This window comes from Dasypus novemcinctus, chromosome 8 (genome assembly GCF_030445035.2).
Source record: "Dasypus novemcinctus isolate mDasNov1 chromosome 8, mDasNov1.1.hap2, whole genome shotgun sequence".
NCBI classification, from domain to species: domain Eukaryota; kingdom Metazoa; phylum Chordata; class Mammalia; order Cingulata; family Dasypodidae; genus Dasypus; species Dasypus novemcinctus.
Genome location: NC_080680.1, coordinates 62,806,236 through 62,827,096, shown reverse-complemented (window position 1 = coordinate 62,827,096; position 20,861 = coordinate 62,806,236). Strand labels below are relative to the sequence as shown.

The 20,861-nt window shown below is 40.5% G+C and overlaps 1 protein-coding gene across 5 annotated transcripts in view; it reads left to right on the top strand.

Moving 5' to 3' along the window:
- The window catches only part of SLC24A2 (solute carrier family 24 member 2), a 353,299-nt gene that overhangs the window by 231,013 nt on the left and 101,425 nt on the right, over window positions 1-20,861 (top strand). For all 5 annotated transcript variants that reach the window (XM_058301921.2, XM_004446758.4, XM_004446759.4 and 2 more), the window contains 2 exons: window positions 2,658-2,756; window positions 6,294-6,412. In XM_058301921.2, the coding sequence (XP_058157904.1) occupies window positions 2,658-2,756; window positions 6,294-6,412 (218 nt within the window). The remainder of the gene's footprint in view (window positions 1-2,657; window positions 2,757-6,293; window positions 6,413-20,861) is intronic.

Genomic DNA, 20,861 nt, shown 5'->3' with positions numbered 1-20,861 from the left:
GCGCCCCGTAAAGAGAGCCACCCAGTGCGAAAGAAAGTGCAGCCTGCCCAGGAATGGTACCACACACACAGAAAGCTGATACAACAAGATGACACAACAAAAGAAACACAGATTCCTGTGCCGCTGACAACAACAGAAGTGGACAAAGAAGACGACGCAGCAAATAGACACAGAACAGACAACTGGGACCGGGGGGGGGGGCGGGGGGCGGTGGAAAGGGGGAAGGGGAGAAAAATAAATTAATCTTAAAAAAAAAATAACAATTAATGTTCATCTTTATTTTGTAAAGTTGCATAATGTTCTCTGTGGAAAGGATGGCCATGAAACCATGGTAGAACAGTTTAATCAGTAGAGCCATCATCCCCTATAAAGTTTCAGGACCTCCTTTTTCCTCTTCTGGGCTTTTTATCATATGAATTTGAGGACTTCTTACAGTTGTCTTCTGCAAGAAATAGCCCCTCTTCAGACTTAAGGCTGGAGAGTACTAGAGATAATCTGTTAACCTAGTCCCCCAGTGACGAGATTTGGTAGCCAAGAAAATGTCTCACATCAACACTACCAGGGCAACCTCCCGATAACCACAGCCTTCTGCCAACCTCCTCCTTCCTGATATACCTTCTTTATTTCTTTTCTTGCTCCCTTTTACCTCCTCCTTTTCCTAGCCCCCAGGCCTTTTTCCTCTCCTTTTATTTTCCAAAATTTCCCCTTGGAGATTAAATAGAAACAAAATCAAAATACTTTGCAGGCTCATGAGCCTGGTGTTGACCCTCCCATAAGCTTTTCAGCATCTTTGGAGACCCAGACCCCCTACCCCAAGTCCTCAGCACATAGCTGCCTGCATGACCTAGACATAAGCTAGAGGTTAACAACCCTCCCCGGAAGGGAGAGAATGCATAGATGGTGTCATAAACTAATCTTCCCAAAGCAATAAATGCCCATCCTACGAGCATAGTGAAAACATCACCAGACCCCACATGCACGTTTCACCTGACCCTAGCAGAAACTCTGTTCTCACACCCTATGGAATGTCCTTGTTCTGAAACCCCTTATATCATACCTCATTTTCTTGTCTCTTTGTGGAGCACTGTATGCATTCTCTACCTGGCCACCATTGGAGAGCCTCTCCTGTCTGTAAGTCCCAAAAAAATCTTACGCCTGACTCAAAACCAGGTGCCTTCTTTGGTCTCATGGCCACACCAACTCATACCCTTCAGGATTTGGGTTGAAACAGCATCCCTCAAGGTGAACGTCATGCCCAGCACCTCATTCTTCCTTCTTATCCCCTATGGAGCCCAAATCACTCGCTGATCTCTTTTACTCAAATAATGTTCCCATCCAACTTCCTTTGAGAGTTGCCCTGTGATTAACATCCATTGCTTAGACTAAGGTGCTTACATCCTAAGAGCTGCCTGTGCAGTAGTAAGGTGCCTTGCTTTATGACTAATGGAGCTTGTGAGGCAGAAGGTGCTCCATCCCACATCAACTTCACCATTGGAGTCCCACTCTAGTTTATAGCTTCCGTCACTCCTACCCACTTACACAAGTCACCACTAGGACCACTCCCCCCATGATTTCCACCCAAGAGGAAGGGCAGTGGATGCCAACCTCCCATCATAGGAGAAGAGACTCTCCAGGAGAAACATTTTGGTTTTTGTTTTGTTGGGTTTGTTGTTGGTCTAACTAGAAAAGTAGAATGAGATCCCCTGTTAATATGCTGGTAGGGAACACAACCAACAACAGATGCCTAATGGGAATATTGTAGAAGTTGTGGTGTTTGAGGAACTCATCATATTTGAATCTAGGCAATAATCAGCCCATTTAGAATAAGAATCTTCTGTACCTTGAATGTTCCCAGGGAAGAAAATTAAGGATTAAAAAAAAGAGAAATGTGCTATGTTCCCCTAATCTCTATACTTTTGCATGTTTTTTTTTTCTGTGCTTGTTGCATGCATTTACCCATTAATTACAACAATAACAGAAAACAAATGATGCATTATATTTATGGTATAACTGTTTAGAATGATTTTGAAAATGGTATTTTTCCAGCACCTCTCCTTATGCAGCACATCACCGTCAGACATTACTCTCTATGCTTAATTGATCATTCTTTCCCCTAGTCCCCAAGTCAAATCACTGCTTCCTTGAGACTTTAACTGCAGCCAACTCAGCTGGTCCAGAAAGTTGTGAAGCATGTTCCTGAATCATTTAAAAACTGCAATGTTAGTTATGATAAATGTTTGAAAACCAGTATCAATCAAAGGGCTTGCCTTCCCGGCCGGTCATCAATAGCCAAGGTGGCACTGGCATTTAACCCCAGAAAATGGCTATGCCTCCAGATGAACTTTTTTCTTTAGGCCTGCTTTGGATCTCAACAGTAGCTATTGGTAAAGGTGCTTGGTGCTTTTGTTTATTTTACAGGCATTTAGGGGGAGGTCAAACTTTTTGTGTAGGGTCTAGCTGCTTGAGGTTCTCAAATGAAGAACTGGACTGAAGAATCCACAAAAGAGAAAAAGTACCCTTTGTGCAGCTCGCAGGGCATTTGGTTTGCTGCCAGAACACAGCATAACAGAGGGAGCAACATGTCACCCTTCACTGCAGGCCTCTCTCTTAATCTTCCTCCTCACCCTTCTCCTTTCTGCCCCTTTGTCTTGTTTCAGGGCGGTTCAGAGAAAAGGCTTCCATTCTCCACAAGATTGCCAAGAAGAAATGCCCAGTAGATGAGAATGAGAGGCAGAATGGGGCTGCCAATCACGTGGGTGAGTACAGAGAAGACTTCCTTCCCTTTTTACTGGGGTGTGAGCGGGGAGCAGAGGAGCTGGATCCGGCACGGGTACCCCCGACCCAGTGCAGACACTTAGAGGTCCACAGGGCTGCTGCTTTGTCAGGAAAGAAACCCCTCTTCCTTTGGTGGATGTAGGGCATGCATGGAAATGGTCCTTCACCTGTAACTGCCGGGGAACACAAAAAAGAGTTAAGTGATCCTGAGGAGTCTGAAATAAAGCCAGCGGCTAACCAGTTGTCTCTGTTTAAGAGTAGAGGACCCTTTCTGAAGTTCTTGGTAACCAGGGTGTATACCTGTAACAGTGCTGGCAGTGCTTCCACTAAACTACCAGACGACGCACAGGGTCCCTGCGGGTGTCTGCAGTCCCTGCAGGTTCCTGCAAGTCCTTGCAAGATGGCTCTGCTCCCCTTTCTGAAGAATTCAGCAATATCAGCCCAGATCTCTTTTAGCCGGCTCTTTTGAGCCTCCTGTGCGACCAGACCGTGACATTCAGGAATCTTATTTTAACTTGAAACATGATCTTCCTGTCTATAACTATAATATAACTAATTCTAAACTCAAACTAAATTTAACCTGATCTGAATCTATGCTATAAATGATGCTGTTGCCCATGGAACTAAAATTATCTGCAGGCAGAATTCAAGTGTTTCACTCAAAATACATGACACTTCTAGATAAGTGTCTGCCTCTCTTTATCCTGACTTTAGTTCCGGGAAAATCTTTGGGTAAGAAGCAGTCAAGATCCTATTGGATCTTGACTGAAAGGAAATAAGCTAAAATGTTAACAATACTTCCTGGAGTTGGAATTGTACATTAATTCTACCTGCCCTGTCCCCCCCATTATGCTTCTATGAACTTGGGCAAATTTTTTAACAATGGGCATATTGGGTTGTTGTGTAAAAAAATTTAAAGCCATGCCATAAAACTGTGATGTACAGGTTGTGTTGCTTGTGATGTTTAAATTACATAAGCTATTTTTCTGCCCCACTCAATGAGTTCTCCTTTGTAGGGGAGGCAGCATAGAATAAAAGATTTAGATGCCTGGATTCAGGCCCTGCACTACTTCTAGTGATTGGGTGACCTTAGACTTGAATTTAATTGTCTAGGAGAACATGTAACTCCTGGGAACCTTCCAATATTGATTGGGTCTCTGAATGATTTTGTACTGAAAATAGACTTTTAAAAATCAATGTTTCCAAAACCCATGCTTTTCAAAGTGAGTCCAAGATTCATTTTCATATTTTCTGTGGCAACAAGACCTCAGCCTGACATGTAAAAGTACTTCATCAGCTAAGATGTGCATAATCGGGCTGCATTTTGTGCCTGGTAGGTTGTTTCTTCTCTTTTGTTTATGTCTGTTCTTGGACTTCTTAACTCTATTTTGTACCCAGTATCCCATATCTCTAGGGTCAAGTTTGGCCATTGCCAACTGGATCCTAAGGTTGTGTCATTTCAGCCAATAAACTCCCCAAAACAGAGTTTTAGTATTCCCCAAGGTATTCAGGAATTTTTAGTTTAACTCAATCAAACATGCTGAGATAAACTAGCACAGCCATACACAGCAACATGATGCATCTGTGTCTTTGTCACTACAAAAAAACAAATTTAAAATTAAGATAAATAAAACTAAAATAAATTTGAGTTTCCATGACTTTGTATATTTAAATACATTTATGTCTTTGTATTCCACACTAAATCCATAAATATTTCCCCACAATTTCCAAAATTTGACCACTTCAAGTCCAAAAATTTCTATGTAACGCTCAAATTATTCTCTTATGCACTAGTTAACAGAAATGTAGGGTCCTTCTGAAGTTGCTTTAAAAAAAAACTTCTGACACTCTATGAGCAGATTCCTCCTGGCAACCCTGCTACTAAACCGCATAGCTTCATTCTCCCCTGATAGCCAGGACTTGACCCAGCACAGCCAGTGGCCCTAGGAACCTTTATATTTTCCTCCTACTGAGGTCACAGCAGATACTGCTGTGCCTGGACACTGATCACCTGGCAGTGTTCCTCTTAGCCCTGAAAGAAATCTTCTATACAAGGTAGGTACTGCATTGAGGATCAGAGTAGTTTGTTTCTTGCTTACTTGCTCTGAACTAGGCATTGTGCTAAGTGCTTTATATACATTCTCTTATTTAATCCTTACAGAAGTAACATTTGGGGAAGCGGACTTGGCCCAATGAATAGGGCATCCGCCTACCACATGGGAGGTCCGCGGTTCAAACCCCGGGCCTCATTGACCCATATGGAGCTGGCCCATGCCTGTGTGCAGTGCTGATGTGCGCAAGGAGTGCCGTGCCACACAGGGGTATCCCTGTGCAGGGGAGCCCCACACACAAGAAGTGGGCCCCGTAAGGAGAGCCGCCCAGCACGAAAGAAAGTTCAGCCTGCCCAGGAATGGTGCCGCACACACGAAGAGCTGACACAACAAGATTACACAACAAAAAGAAACACAGATTCCCAGTGTCGCTGATAAGGATAGAAGCAGTCACAGAAGAACACACAGTGAATGGACACAGAGAGCAGACAACTGGGGGGTAGGGGAGGGAGAGAAATAAAAAATAAAATAATCTTTAAAAAAAAAAGTAACATTTGGTATATAGCATTGTTGTCAGTGGTAGCATTGTCATCATTACCCCCATTATACAGATAATAAAACTGAGGCTCAGAGAGGCTAAGTCACTTGCTAAGGACCACTGACACAGGATAAGTTGCAGAGCCAGAGTCTGAACCCAAAACTGTTTGATTCCCAGTGTCCTAGAATCCCAGGGCTTAACCATTACCCTTGCATCCCTTCTCAACTCTTAGGGGGAAACTTGAACTTGTATTTGCTGGACTATGGCTTCACTCTGCCTAAGGTTTCCTCTCATTTGAGAATGCTGAGACGTTTTCCTCTATTACTTGTTCAGCTCCCCCTGCCTTTCCTGCACTAGGACGCCCAGGTGTGGCATGTGCTAACTAGCATTCTTCAGGACTTTGGGGAAGCTCTGGGTTCCCAATTCTGAATTGTGACAGAGCAGACCTGGGACCCCCAACTCTTCACAACCTGGCCAACACCCTTTGCAGAGTGCAGTACAAAAGAAAAATGCTGAGGAGTGTGGTCCTGGGTATAAAGAGTAGTATGTAGATTGGGTAGGATTTGGGTTTAAAAGTGTCAGTATTCCTGTTTTGAACAGCTGGAGGGTAAGTATTGCCTGGACTATAGAATGGGATATAATGGGAACTGATAGGGCCCTAAATTGAAGAGATCATGCTGGAATGGGAAGCCAGAGAGCTATTCATTCCAAAGGAAAAGGAAGTTGAGAATGCTAAAAGGCAGAAGAGGGAAGAATGGCACAAATTCTTGGCTGTTTGGCTCAGCAGCAACCCTGGGATTCATCACTTAGCACCCCTCAGGGACCCCTGTCTTCTCTGTTGGCCCTGCATTTTAGGATTTTTTTCCAATGTGGTTCTTTTCTCCCATTGATTCCATTTGCTTTTTGTGTGCATTTAAATTATGTTACAGAAAAAATTGAGCTCCCAAACAGCACCAGCACTGAAGTTGAAATGACACCACCTAGTGATGCTTCGGAACCCGTGCAAAATGGAAATCTCTCCCACAGCATTGAAGCTACGGAAGTCCAGGTACTGCCTTTTCCCGTTGCTCCTCTGAGCTACTGTTCTTCTTGATGTTCTAGCATAGAAGCACAGAACCCTGCATTCTCAGAGGTCCTAGCTCCCAGCTAGACAGAGCAGAGGTGGCTCAGGGGATTGGTCATCTCCCTCCCATGTGGGAGGTTCCGGGTTCAGTTCCCAGTGTCTCCTCAGGGAAGGATGAGCACACAACAAATAGACAGCGAGCTCAAACAATGAGGGGGTGGGGAGAAATAATTTTTTTTAATCTTTAAAAAAAATAGTATATATACGTCAATGATGCGAGTTCTTCCATTGCTAGAATAGTAATAAATCTATAATAGAATAATAGTAAGTCTACTCTAGTCCATTATTCATTCCCCAATCTTGAAGATTTGGGGATGTTGATGCCCAGTATGTTTCTAATTGAGAAGGGCTTAAATCCCATGGGGCAGATGAATGGAACTATCTTGCCTGCAGTTGCAGACTCTCTCTGTTCCTTGGGCTTTGTCCATCATAATCACCTTGTTAGTTGTGCTGGGTGAGTCCAATGAACTGGAGAGTAGCTGCTGCAACTCTGCTGAGATTCAGAGCTCAACCAGCACATGTAAGGACCAGAGATGTAAATGTCTGGGAAGTGTATTTAATGAGTATAGTGCTAATTACAGGTTCAGTAAAAGGGGCAGAAGAGCCATGTGTAGGGAAACTATAAATGAGTCTAACTCAGTTACACTGGGCAGTATAAATTCCAAAGTAAGTCCCACCAACAGGGTGCAGAATTCCTGAGCTTGTCTGTCCTGCCTATAGGATCTGGATGTCTCTAGGGCCCTTAGGAGCACCAATATATGAGGCATTGTTTACTGTAACAATCAGTGAGACCCTCCTGAGACTTGCATAAGCATAACCTCTGGAATGACCTCCTGACTCACTTCGAAATCTCTTAGCCATAAAATCTCATTTGTTTTTAATATTTCCCCCTTTTGGTCAAGCTCTTTTTCCAAATGCGTCACTAGTTGGTGCTTGGTACTAATCCCTTAGTGCCAGGAAGGCTCATCCCCAAACTTCCTGGTGATTTTAATGCACAATGAAGCTTGGCAATTGTGTCTTCAAGGTCAGCATTAAATAACAGAAAAACCATAGCCAGCACACCTTAGTGAGCACCCCTCCTTGGACTTCCCTGTCACTGGCTTTGAAGTTAATCAACTCTCTGATACAACCCGCTGTTCATTGGTGCAAGCAACAGACAACAGCTTGACCTTTTAGTTAGAATACAAGCTACCACCATTGATCTAGCACTTACAATGTGTCAAAGATTCAGTGCTAGACATTTTCCACATTATCATCTTTAAACCTCCATTAATCCCCATTTTATAGTTGAGTAAACTGAAGCTCAGTGGAATGAAATAGTTGCTTGGGATCATGTAGCTCATAGAGCTGAGATTTGCTCTCAGGACTGTCTAAACCCCGTGCCTGTACTATTTCTACTACACAACCCTGTCTCTAGGCCACAGTAGCTCAAAAAGGAAGTAGACTCACTGGTGATGCTGATTAGATTTTTTGACCCCATCCTGATCTAGTAGATCAGAATCACTAAGACATGGAGCCCAGATTTACATTTTAATCAGGCACCCTAGGTCATTGCATCTCAAACTTGACATGCTTATGAACTTCCTAGGAGTCATGTTTAAATTCACATTCCGACTTGGTAAGTCTAGGGTCGAGTCTTCAATCTTCATGAACTTCCAAATGATACTGATGCTGCTGGTCCAAGAACCACACTTTGAACAGCTCTACCCTAATGTTTTAGACCCACTTCTCTAGACAGTATTTTCCCAGTGAATGAGCTGAAAATTACATGTGACGCACAAATAGAAACTAGACTAAAGCCATATGTCACAGCACTTTCTTCTCCTTTATACCAGAATATACTTTCTACTAGAGAGTGTGCACTTTAAAAACAAAACAAAACATGCTACTTGTTGCCCATTGCCTTATTCCCTAAAGGATGTGAAAGGAATGTTTTTGCATTTAAAGGAAAGGATAAAGGGACTGCAGCTCCTTCTGCCCCTGTCTCCTCTGCCTTCTAGGCTCCTGTGGTCCCTTGGCATTACCTCAAGAGGTGAGCTGGCAGAGCGGCTTAGGGCCACATGGATAAGCACCAGGTGGCGGCAGGAGGACACCTGGCTGCCCTTGGGGAAGGCACAGCCTCAGGCGCGCAGAGGGCAGCCCAGTATCTGTGCCTCTCCATCTGGCTAGCAGAGGGATATCTGTGCCACCCCCACCACCGCCAAACAAGGGCCTTGCTACAGGGGAGCAAGAGGGTCCCCATGGCCCCTCTGTGAGCAGAGCTGCCCTCCCAAGTCTCACCACCGGAAGCAGGACTGATACAGAGCGCACTCACGAGCAAACAGGCCTCCAGAATCCCACCCCAGCAGGGCTGGCTGCAGGACTGCCTGGCGGTGTCTTTCACTTCTACCAGGGTCAAGTGATCTCACCTTGCTGAGCTTTAGTTTCCTCATTTGGAAAGTACAGATAATAACAGTACCTGCCTCATTAGCATTACAACGAGGCTTAAATGAGATAATGTACATAAAACACTTAGCATGGAGCTAAATGCTAGTTATTTATATTATGTGTCCATACTTGTCACTTAGGAAGGAGCTCACCATAGGTAAATAAAAATAGTTTTTTTTAAAGTACGTTTGGGGGAACCGGTACAGCTCAAGTGGTTAAGTGCCAGCATATTACATACAAAGTCCCAGGTTCAATCGCTGGCCCCAGTACCTTTTAAAATATATATATATATTTGGAAGTATTCAGTGTATAAATCAATCAAGAAAGATTTGTAGAAGGTAGATTGTTCTGGCCCGTGGGATCATGGAGGTCTGTGCAAAGTGCTCTGGCAACCTGCCAGAGAGAACAGGTTTCACAAAAGAGGGAGGATTTGAAGGCAGAGAGCATGGATGGGTGAGTAGGACTTTGTCACCCATAAAAGGAAAAGATAGCTGAGAGGATGGCCTATGCAAAGGTATTAAACCTTAAAAGGGAATCTCATGTGTAGTGGCTGGGTAGAAAGCCAATGGAACTGGAGACTGAAATATATGGGACAAGGGAAGAGAGATCCGTCAGGAAAGGTCATTTGGCTCAACTTCCATGGCTCATCCCTTCGGAAAACCTTTATGGCTCACCTGAGATGTGTCAGGCTATGTGCCAGGCACTTGGGAACAGAGCACGTGTTCTAGTGCGGAAGAGAGACCCCAAGTACAAAATATGATAGTTCTAAGTGGTGCTGATGGCCACGAGGAAAGTAAGGCAAGGGGGCATGATGCACAGCTTGTGCAGGGGCCCCTCTAGGTTGGGTGCTGCGGGAACGCCTCACCCAGTAGGCGCGTTTGAGCCAGCAGCAGGTCAGCACCTACAACAACAGACATTAACTTGGCCTGTGTGAGGAAGAGAAAAGTCAGTGGGGCTGAAGAGCGAGAAGTGGAGAGAGGGAGGGGGCAGCAGTGAGTCGGAGAGGAGGGCCAATCAGAGCTGGCAGGTCTTGTAGGTTGGGGTGAGAAAGTTGACTTCTTTCTAGAGAAGCAGCAAGCATTTGGAAGGTTTCAGATGTGATCCGTGCTTGGAAAAGATCCCTGCGCTGTGATGTGGAGATTTGATTTGTTGGGAAGAAGATTGTATGGCAATAATGGGGCAAAGAGATCACCAGAGGAGTTCAGGAAAGAGCCGATGGTGGCTTGGACCTGTGCAGTAGACATGAAGGCAGTGAGAAAGACAGGGGTCCTGAAGCACATCGTGTGCCATGCCAGGCAGTTTGGACTCACCCTGCTGGGAGTGGGGAACTGTGAAGGATTCCAGAGAGGAGTAGCAGCGTCAGATTTGTTTTAAAGGAAGGTAACACAGAACAGTCAAGGAGGGCCAGAGTGGAACAAGACTGGATACAGGGAGGCCAGATGGGAGTCTGTTGGTTCAGGGGCCAGCAAACTATGGTCCCTGGGCTAGATCTGGCCTGCAACCTGTTATGGTGCAGCCCATGAGCTAAGAATGGTTTTACATTTTTAAAGTGTTTAAAAAGAAGCTAGCAGCAGCATATGTGACAGAGACCATATGGGCCACAAAGCCTAAAATATTTACTATCTGGCCCTTTACAGGAAAAGTTTGCCCACCCTTGGTTTAGACCATCTGCAGTCTTAAAAAAAAAAAAAAAGGTTGGGAAGCTTTCCATGGACTGAAATGAAATGAACTTCAATATATGTTGTTTAGTGTGAAAAGGCAACATGCCACTTTGTATCCAGCATGCTATATTTGTGTGAGAGAGAAAAAGGAGAAATTAAACTGGTGCTGATTACCTCTAGAAGGGGCCTAAGGACAAGGAACTAGGGTGGGAAGGACGTTTTTTAATATGCACTCACTATAGCTTTTGAATTTTGAATCAGGTAACTATATCACCTGTTTTGAAAAAAAGAGCAATAGTACTAACAATGGGTTAAATTAAAACAGAAACAGTATGATTTGGTCATTAAAAGCAGAGACTCTGAAAAGAGTCCACCTGATTTCAAAGCCTAGCTCTGCACTTAACTAGCTGTGTGACCTTGGACAACTTACTTAACCTCTCTTTTGTCTATGCTTCTCTAACAGGGATAATAACAGCACTTAACAGCATTTTTGTAAGGATCAACTGCTCTTAGAATAGTTCTTGGCACACAGTAAACACTGGATAAGTATTTTCTGTTATTAGCAGTACTTTTTTTTAATGACTGTTGAAATAGTCCAGATGACAATGCCTTAGACCAAGTACTGGCTGTATTTGAGAGCTATTTCTAAGCCAGGATTGAAATGATTTGGTAATAAATTGGTCATAGAGAGTAAACAAGAAAAAACTGTCAGTGTTCTGAGGTTTCTGAGGAAGACTGGACGAAACAGTGAATCAGGGCTATGACTGTAGAGTTGGAATATAAGATGTGAAATCAGAATGCTCAGGCCACTCGAAACAGGTTTAACAGAAATGATTCAAACTTTTCTACTGACTTAGAGTTCTCTCTTTCTGAGTTGTATTTTCATCAAGCTATATGAAGAATGAGGTGGGCATCCCAACTTTATTAATGGAAATTATGTGCTCCATGCACCACATACTCATCACTGGTAGTCTAAGACTTTACCCTGCTTCAAATAATTAACCTGCTGCTTTAAAACCCCAGTTTACAAGTGAGCTCATTTTACATTAACACCTTATCTTTGAGTGTTTTCTTCAGTACGAGCTTTACACTGACAACAAAGAGCTTTTTAAAATATTCTCTCTGAGAGGAAGCCCCTTTGCAAGAGCATTTTTGCCTTGTTTATGTGTTATGTGGAACCAAGAAATAATTTGACTTTTTAAATAACTTAGTGCTAATTAGTTTTTCCCGATGACTGCTGATGCAATACTGTGGATTATAACACAGAGAAAACTGACTTGGGATGCCACTGAGAATTACCAACCTTCCCGAATTTTCAGGGTTGAGAGGTTAGCCAGGTTTGAAAGACAATTCAAAGAAATATTCTCTCCCCGACCCAGAATGCGGCATTTTCATACATTTTAATTTTGGCACTTTAGACAACATCCAGGCGGCTGCACTTGGCCCCACGTGCTGGTGGAGCCTCATGCCTTGCTGCATTACGATGTCACTGCTGTGCCAGATCACAAAACCCTTTAATGACACATGCACAATGAGAAGGTAGAAGGCAAAATGCCTTGCGTATTTCTTGGATTCTGACATCTAAAAAAATTAACATTTTTTTCAGTTTTGTCCTACATTGTCATTCATTGTGAGATGGCTTTTTTATATGTTGCAGCTTCTATTTCATTTCACTTATAAGATATTACCTGTCTTTAGAGAATTCAGAATTGCCATTGCTTTGGTTAAGAGTTGTCCGTATAGCCAAACATTTCCCAGAGGCACTGGGATTTGTATGAGAAAATCACATTCCTAGGAAAAAGAAAATATATATGTATGCATATATACATACACACATATAAAATTCATGTATATGCAAACACATGATGTCTATGCAGAGATATACCTATATACAATTACACATATACAGAGAGAAAGAGTATGAAATGCGGCCCTTATCGACTTTTTCCTTATTTTCTCACTTTACAATTTAAATATCACCTTGCTGTGTTAAGCACATTCTTTCTCCTTTGGGAATTCAACTCTTACTGATTTCTGTCTAGCACAGATCTTTAAACTCAGCATTTTTAAGATCTGCTTTCATAAAACCTCATGGTGCTGAAAAAAATGTTTGTTGCATTTTTAGCAGGTTCGAGAATTATGTGGATGATGGGAGACTGTGATTTTTAACTTTCCTGGAGAGCGTCTTGAAAAAAAAAAAGCAAAAAAATACCTCCTTACCGCTAAATTTGAATCTCTAAGTGTGGTACGAAAGCATTGGTTTCAAGGACAACAGTTTGTTAGGAATTGTTGTTTAAAGATTACAGAATTTAGAGCTAAAGAGGGAGACTTCATAATAAATATTGGTCAGAGATTGCTCTGATAGACATTTCCACAATTAGCCAAGCTCTTGATGCCTGGAATCCATATTATATCTTTCTTCCTAAAATATTACACTTAGTTAACAGATGTGTGAAATTCTTAGCAGTGGTAAGGTTTAGTGCAGGGTTTGGGAACTCCAAACTCTCCTGTTATTAAAAAAGCAAGTATCATTTCTAAATGATTAAGGGGCAATAGCACAGACCCACCATTTAGAAAGTTTTAAAACAGCCCAAGACTGCGTTTCCTCCTTTGAATGAAATTATTCAATCTCTTGGGACATCTGGAAACATACGAGGATCCTACACCCAAATATAGAAGGTATCAGTGGGATGTGGGTACATGTGTGTCTGTGTCTTATCACTACCGGGGCACAAAGGCACTGCTGGGGGAGACAGGTCAAGGCCTAATATTGAAAAGAAAAATAGTATCAAAAGATTCTCTGTTAAATTGGATTTGTTAAAGCCAAGCCATGTTAGAAGTATGATTTCCTTAGAAAAGGAACTTCATTAGTGTCAGAAAAAAACATGCACACAAATTATAAAACACAAATTATAAAAGCAAAAATTAAGGTGTGGACCTTAGGGTTCATCTAGCTAATAACCTGGACAGCACTTACGAACTGCCTAAAATGTACTCAGAGTTCTTCTAAATACATTTAAAAATGCAAATAGATATAGATTAGACTTGAGTTTCTGCCTAAATTTGGATTATTGACAAAGAATGATTTTCGCTGAAAATCTGGATGTTAACTTCATTTGTCATTGTGCTTTCTGAAAGGGTTTAAAGAATGCCTATTAATTGTTCCCATAAGATACATTAGTTGCTGACTATTAATAAAAAGGGAAAAAACCTCCATTAACACTCAGGAAAAAATACAAATATTAATATTACTATTTCTATAAGGAATCCAGTTCAATTGATTATGAAGCAAGGAGAATGATTTTTAATTATTTTTTGCGATTCTCCCTAGTTTTTATATTGACAAATCTTTTATGATTCGTATCAGCAATTGATTTACAAAGTCCATGAATCTGTACAAGAGCCAATTTACAATCACAATAGAGAAAGAAATCCATCTTGTCTGTAGGTTGCACCTCAGAATTATTTGGGCAAAATGCAAAGTGAAGGAAAGCAATTGCGTTTCACCAAACTGTCCAAATGCTATTTTACTTTATAGTTAAGTCGTTTCCTGGCTTCTTGGAAAATGTGGAACCAGACAGCTTCATCACTCATAGCAAAATATTTTGAAACCTTGCTTTCAATTCAAAGTCCCAAAGAAGTAGAATATTAAGTCGTTTTCTGTTGCCATTGCTGAGTGAAACCTCATTTTGTGTTTAATATGCTAAATTCTTCCATCTATATGTAAAACATGCCCGATTATGGTATTATAAGGGGATTAAATAATTTCCTATCACCAGTCAGACAGAGATTTATCACTTTTATTTTAAATGTTAGATTTGTTTGCTTCTTAAATGTTAGCTCTGTTGGTTCAGGATGTCCACACAGAAGGCAAGGCAAATGTCTCAGATGGTGTTCCTTTCCAAAAAGAGACACTTTTTTACTTATCTCTTTTTTGATTCATCTCTTAGAATGAGATAAGTGATGGGAACATAGAGAATAACAACAGAGTGAGAGAATGAGGGATGTTGGTAAAAATTACAAATGCAAAGATATTGAGAAATAAAGAGAACAAAAGTAGATTTTTCTAAGACTCAATAAAGAATGAGTGAAAAAAGGCAATTTAAAAATAAATTACATTGTTTTCTTTTGTTTTGTTTTTTGTTTTAGAAGGTACCAGGGATTGAACTGGGACCTCATACATACAAAGCAGATGCTCAACCACTGAACTTGCACCTGCTCCACATATAGAAATAAATTATAGTTAGTGAGCACAGTAATTTATTTCAAAACCAAAAAGCATCTATTCACAAATGAGATCTTTTAAAAAGAAAAATGTCCTATGGGCAGTAAGAACTCAAACCTTAGAGTTGAGTAACTGAGATTTTTCAAATATGGCTCTGCGGTTTCTCTTATCCCAGCCTCTCCTGTTCCTTTCCTTTTCAGAAAGGAAAGGCGAATGAAGTCTTACCCTTAGCCATGGAGTCCCAAGCAGACCCATCCCAGAGCTCTGAGTTTGCTTCAGAAGTAGCTCACAGTACACCTTTTTTGGCAAGTCCTGAGCTACAGGATCTAAAAATTTCACTTTTTCATGTATACTTAAAGATTTGGGGACCAAGGTGGCAGCATAAGGTGCTCCAGGGTACCATTTCCTCACAGAATCTTTGAACAGCTAGCAAAAACTTACAGAACCATCTTCCTCAAAACTCCAGAAAAAAAGGTTATAGGATTACAGCAATGAGTCAAGTCCAAAATCAAGAAAAAGTTGCTGGAAATTGGTAGATGAACCCCTTGGTGCCCTTGCTGACCCCTCCACCAAGCTCTCCCCGATGCAGTGTGGTGCCAACCTGCATTGCCATTGTGGGTCCCTGGCCCTGTTCCAGGAAGGAGCAGAGTAACTCCTATGTGCATATTCTTGTGCCTATCTTTGCTATTCTATCACGTGGCAGCCCAAAAGACTGAACCAAGAAACTCATCTCTGGCTTGCCCTCCCAGAATGCTACAAAGCAGTTTACAGGCAGCTAAAGCAATATTAGAAACAATTAAGTCGGAGAGGTCTGGGGCAAAGGATTACCTGCCTTAAGGCAATAGAGCATCCAGGAGGGCATTTGAATTACTAAACTGTAAACAGGGAAACTCCTAAGGCCAGTAGCAAACACAAACCCAGGAAAAGAAGCAGGCTTCGGGAAGCCACACAAACTCAGATAAGACAGAGAGCACCCACCACTTTGCATTTGCCTCAGGCTAATCTTCTTGATAAGAGAGCTAAGCTTTAAAGGAAACCACCAGCAAAAGCAAAGCCAATTTGCAAAGGCTATGAAAGGTATTTTTTGCATTGACTTGTTTGTTTTTGTTAGCTTTTGCCAGTCAAGGAAATCTCCCTTATTTCACTAGCTGGTTACAAACTTAAGGAACAGACAACTTAGGGGCTAGATCCCAGAGTTAACAATTTAAAACATTAAAATGTACAGTGTGCAATAAAAGATTGCAAGACAAAGAAACAGGAAATGACGGCCCATCCAAAGGAACAAGATAAAAATCCAAAAGCCATCAATAAAGACCAGCTTTTGAACATGCCAGACAAAGACATTTTAAAAAAACATCTTTAATATGCTCAAGGAGATAAAGGAAAACACAGAGAAAGAACTAAAGGATATGAAGAAAAGAATGAATGAATGAATGAATGAATGAATGAATATGAGAATCTCAATAAAGAGGTAGAAATTTTTAAAAGGAACCAAACAAAATACTGGAGTTGAAGATCATAATAAACTGAAATGAAAAATTCCCTATGGGGTTTCAAGAGCATTAGAAGAAATAATTAGTGAATTCAAAAATAAGACAAATGAAACGATTCAGACTGAGGAGCAGAAAGGAAAAAAGAATGAAAAAGAGTAAACAGAACCTAAGAGACCTGTGGAAACAATCAAGAGTACCAATATATGCATAATAGGAGATGCAGAAGAAGAAGAAGTGAAGGGGGCAGAAGGAATAGTCAAAGAAATAATGGCAGAAGACATACCAAATTTAATGAAAGACATGAATATGCAAATTCTAGAAGTCCAATCAACCCCATACAAGATAACCTTGAAGAGACCACAACCAAACACATAGTAGTCGAACTGGCAAATGGCAAGGACAAGGAGAGAGTTCTGGAAGTTGCAAGAGAAAAGCAATGTGTTATGTACAAGGGAGTCCCAAAAAGATTAAGTGCCATTTTCTCATTTCAGCAAGAAGGTAGTGGGACAAGATATTTAAAGTGCCAAAAGAAAACAATTGCCAATCAAGAATTTTATATTGAAAGACAGTGAGACTGTCTTTGAAAAATAAGGGATATATTAAGACATTCCCAGATAAACAAAAGGTGACAGAGTTCATTACCATTATACCTGCTCTACAACAATGATAGAGTTCTTCAGACTGAAAGGAAAGGCCACTAGACTGTGGATAAAGTGACATAAAGAAATAAAGACCCACAATAGAGATAACCTTGTGGGTAATTATAAATGTCAAAATTATTACACTGTATTTTTTTATATGTAACTCCACTTCTTACTGGTTCTAAAATGCAAAGATATGTAGTCTGTGGTTTTGGACATACAATATATAATTTAAAGATATAATCTGTAATAAGTGCAACAGAAAAGGTGGGGACAGAGGAGTATGGGAACAGTGTATGTGTATGGTATAGATTTAGGACGTTAACTTGTTATATTTAAGCCCAGTGGTAACCACAAAGAAAACTTATTAAAATATATGCAGAAAGAAATGAGAAGGGACTCAAAATGGCATGATACCAAAAAAAAAAGAAAAAGTGAAAATAGGCATTAATAGGAAATTTGAGGGGCAAAAAAGGTTTAAGACTTACAAAAACCAAATAGCAAAATGGCAGAAGAAAGTCCTGAATTAAAAGTAGTTACTTTACATGTAAATGTATTAAACTCTCCAGTCAAAAGACAGAGATTGGAAGAGTAAATTAAAAAGTATGACACAACTACATGCTATGGACAAGAAAATCACCTTAACTTCAAACATACAAGTGATGGATGGAAATAAATATACCATGCAAATAATAACCAAAAGAGAAATGGGATAGCTTTATTAATATTATATAAGATAGGCTTTAAGAAAAAAACTGTTAAAAGGGACAATGAAAGTCACTGTATACTGATAAATGGGTTAATTCAACAAGAGGACACATGAAATATAAATATATATGTACCTAATGGCAGCACCCCAAAATATATAAAGCAAATATTGACAAATTTGAAGGGAGAAACAGACAGGTCTCCATTAATAGTTAGGAGACATTAATATACTACTTTCAATAATGGATAGACCATCTAGATAGTAGACAGGAAATAAAATGCTTGAATAATTCTATAGACCAACCAGGCCTAATAGGCATATAGAACACTTCATCTAACAGCAGCTCACAAAATGAACACACTGTGTCTCTTGGAAGGCACGTATATTTGCCAAATAGTTGGTTTTTTTTCATCACCTTTGAAATATTAAAATGTGCAGTGCGTTTTTGGTAATTTTACCTTTGAGAGGTAAAAACTCCATTGTTTTTAGCTCTGCCCAAAATACAGAGTCAAGTGTCATAATAAGTCTTGCCATCTGCTTGGAAGCTTTGTTTATTACAGAAATTCTAACTTAAAGCCTATCTCCTGTTATAAAACAGCACTTTCCTCCTTAGGGCTGTGGAATTTTCCCTTTCACCTTATTTACAGAGACCTTCCATGTATTATATTACCTAAAAGAAAAAGAAATTAGATCACAGATATCAATACAATGAATGTTCAGTAAATGATGGATGAGTAGACAAACGGAGAAACTAAATTATTGCAGTTTCCACTTTCACATTGAGTAATAGAGTTTGTTACTTGGAGTATCATTATAATTCACCTAGTCCATTCTCCTTTCTCCTAGATATCTTTAAGAAATTATTTCCCTAAACACTTATTAGAAATAATGATAACCAGCATTTATTGAGAGTTTACTAAATGCCATATACTGTGCTAAGTGCTTTTCATGGGTTATCTCAGTTAACTTTTTAACAACAATAATGTTGTAAAGGAGCTTTCTTGAACAGAATTCATATTTAAGACAGCCATGTCTTTTCATGGCTTGATAGCTCCCACATTTCATTTTTAAATTTCTACTATTACCTTAGAGACATCAGTCAAGAAGATGGAGGAAGGAAGGGGCATCCTGATGACTCCTTCTATCCACACACCCCTAAGTCTACCCTTCATTTCCCCTTCATTTGCCCTGGATATTTTATAGATCTGAGAAAGGGAAACAAATGCAATGTTCAGACATTACAGATCAGCTTTTTAAGAAATGTGGGTCATCCGAGTAACCAGAAATGAGTTCTGGGCTCAAGGATATCAAGCAAAATGGTCAATTAAATGTTTAGTGTTTCTTATAGTTAGCATTATTACTTTAATAGATCAAATTTATTACAAAAAGTTGGGAAGCTTGGTGTAATTGGGCATAAAGTACATTCATACTGATTTTTATAGTACTGAGTAAGGAAAGCAAAGTGGGATGGTGAGAAGAGCCTTGAGCTGAGATTTAGGGGTCATCCAGACCCACCTTGCTACTGTAACCTTTCTCTCAGGATCCTCATCCATCAATTAGAGGATTGGTTCCAATGAGCCAGGGTCCTTCCAACTCGGAAATTTGTGGGTTCCTTCTGTCACAGCCAAAAACTCTTATTCTAAATGATTGCAGAGCTCTACGGTTACAGTTTATCACCTGTGATCTATTATTGTCCGTATGATGAATTGAATGTCAAGTTTTTTGACAGGAAGGTGGTCCCCCTTTAAAACATTCCTAGAGACAGAAGATCTGCCTGACAGTGGCATGGTTTGTAAGAACTGCTGGAGCCTAAAGCCAGTGAGATGCACCAGGACCAGCTACCTTATAGGTACTATCCATTATATACTCTTTGGTGGTTCCAGAATTTTTATTGATTTGTCCAAGGTCACAAAGTCAGTCACAGAGTGGAGATTAATGGCAGAGGAGAAGAGCGTTAACATTCACTGAGCCCCTCATCTGAGTCAGGCACAGTGCGTCCTACAGATGCCAGTTTATAGGTAAATATCTCCCAAGTAAGCTAGACATTACACATATTTTATTAGGTGTCATTTTTAAAACATTGTTGAGAGTGATGTTTGGAATTTTCTTCATGCACCTACCAAACCTAATTTCTAAGGCTCAGCAGATGTTTCTATTTTTTTTATTTTATTTTTAAAGAAGCTTTAAATTATATAAATATTATGCCAGAAATATAGGGGATTCCCATATAACCCATTACCTCACCCTCCCACCCTTTCCTACGTTAACAACATCCTTCATTAGTGTGGTACATTTGTTATAATTGATAAACACATATTGAAGCATTGCTAACTAACCTTGGACTATAGTTGATATTATAGTTTAGACTTGTACCACACAAACTTATAGCTTTTGACAAAATGTATAATGGCCTGTATCCTTACTGCAATGTCATGCAAGACAACTCCAGTGTCCCAAAAATGCCCCAAGTTATACCTTTTCTTCCCTCTCCCTCCCTTTAGAACCTATGGTGGCCATTGCCTTTATATCAATAATACAAGTTCTTCCATTGCTAGAATAACAAGTCTACTTTAGTCCATTCCCCCTTATATTTGCTCATTCCTCAATATTGAGGATTTGGGGATAGTGATGCCTGCTCTCTTTCTGACTAAAGGGGACTTAGAATCCATGTGGCAGATGGATGGAACTGTCTTGCTTGCAGTTGTAAATACTCTTGTTTTTTGGGATGGGCATTGTCCATCATAATCCTTTTGTTAGTTGTCCTGGGTGAGTCTAGTGAACTGGAGAATAGGTGCTACAACTCTGCTGAGATTTAGGACTCAACCAGCATATGAACAGACTTAAGATTTAAGTCTCTGGGGCATATATTTAATGAGTATAATGCTAATTATAGGTTCAAATAAAAGGGACAGAAGAGCCATGTATAGGGAAATTATAAATGAGTCTAACTCTGTTACATTGGGGAGCATCTATTCCAATGTAAGGCCCACTGACAGGGTGCCAAATTCCTGAGATTGTCTGCCCTGCCTCTAGTGTCTAGATATCTGCAAGCTCTCAGGAGCCCCACTGTTTGAGGCATTGTTTACTGTGGCAGTCAGTAAGATCCTGCTGAGATGGGCATAAGCATAACTTCCAGAATGACCTCCCAACTCACTTTGAAGTCTCTTAACCATAAATACTCATTTGTATTTAATATTTCCCCCTTTGGTCAAGTCCTT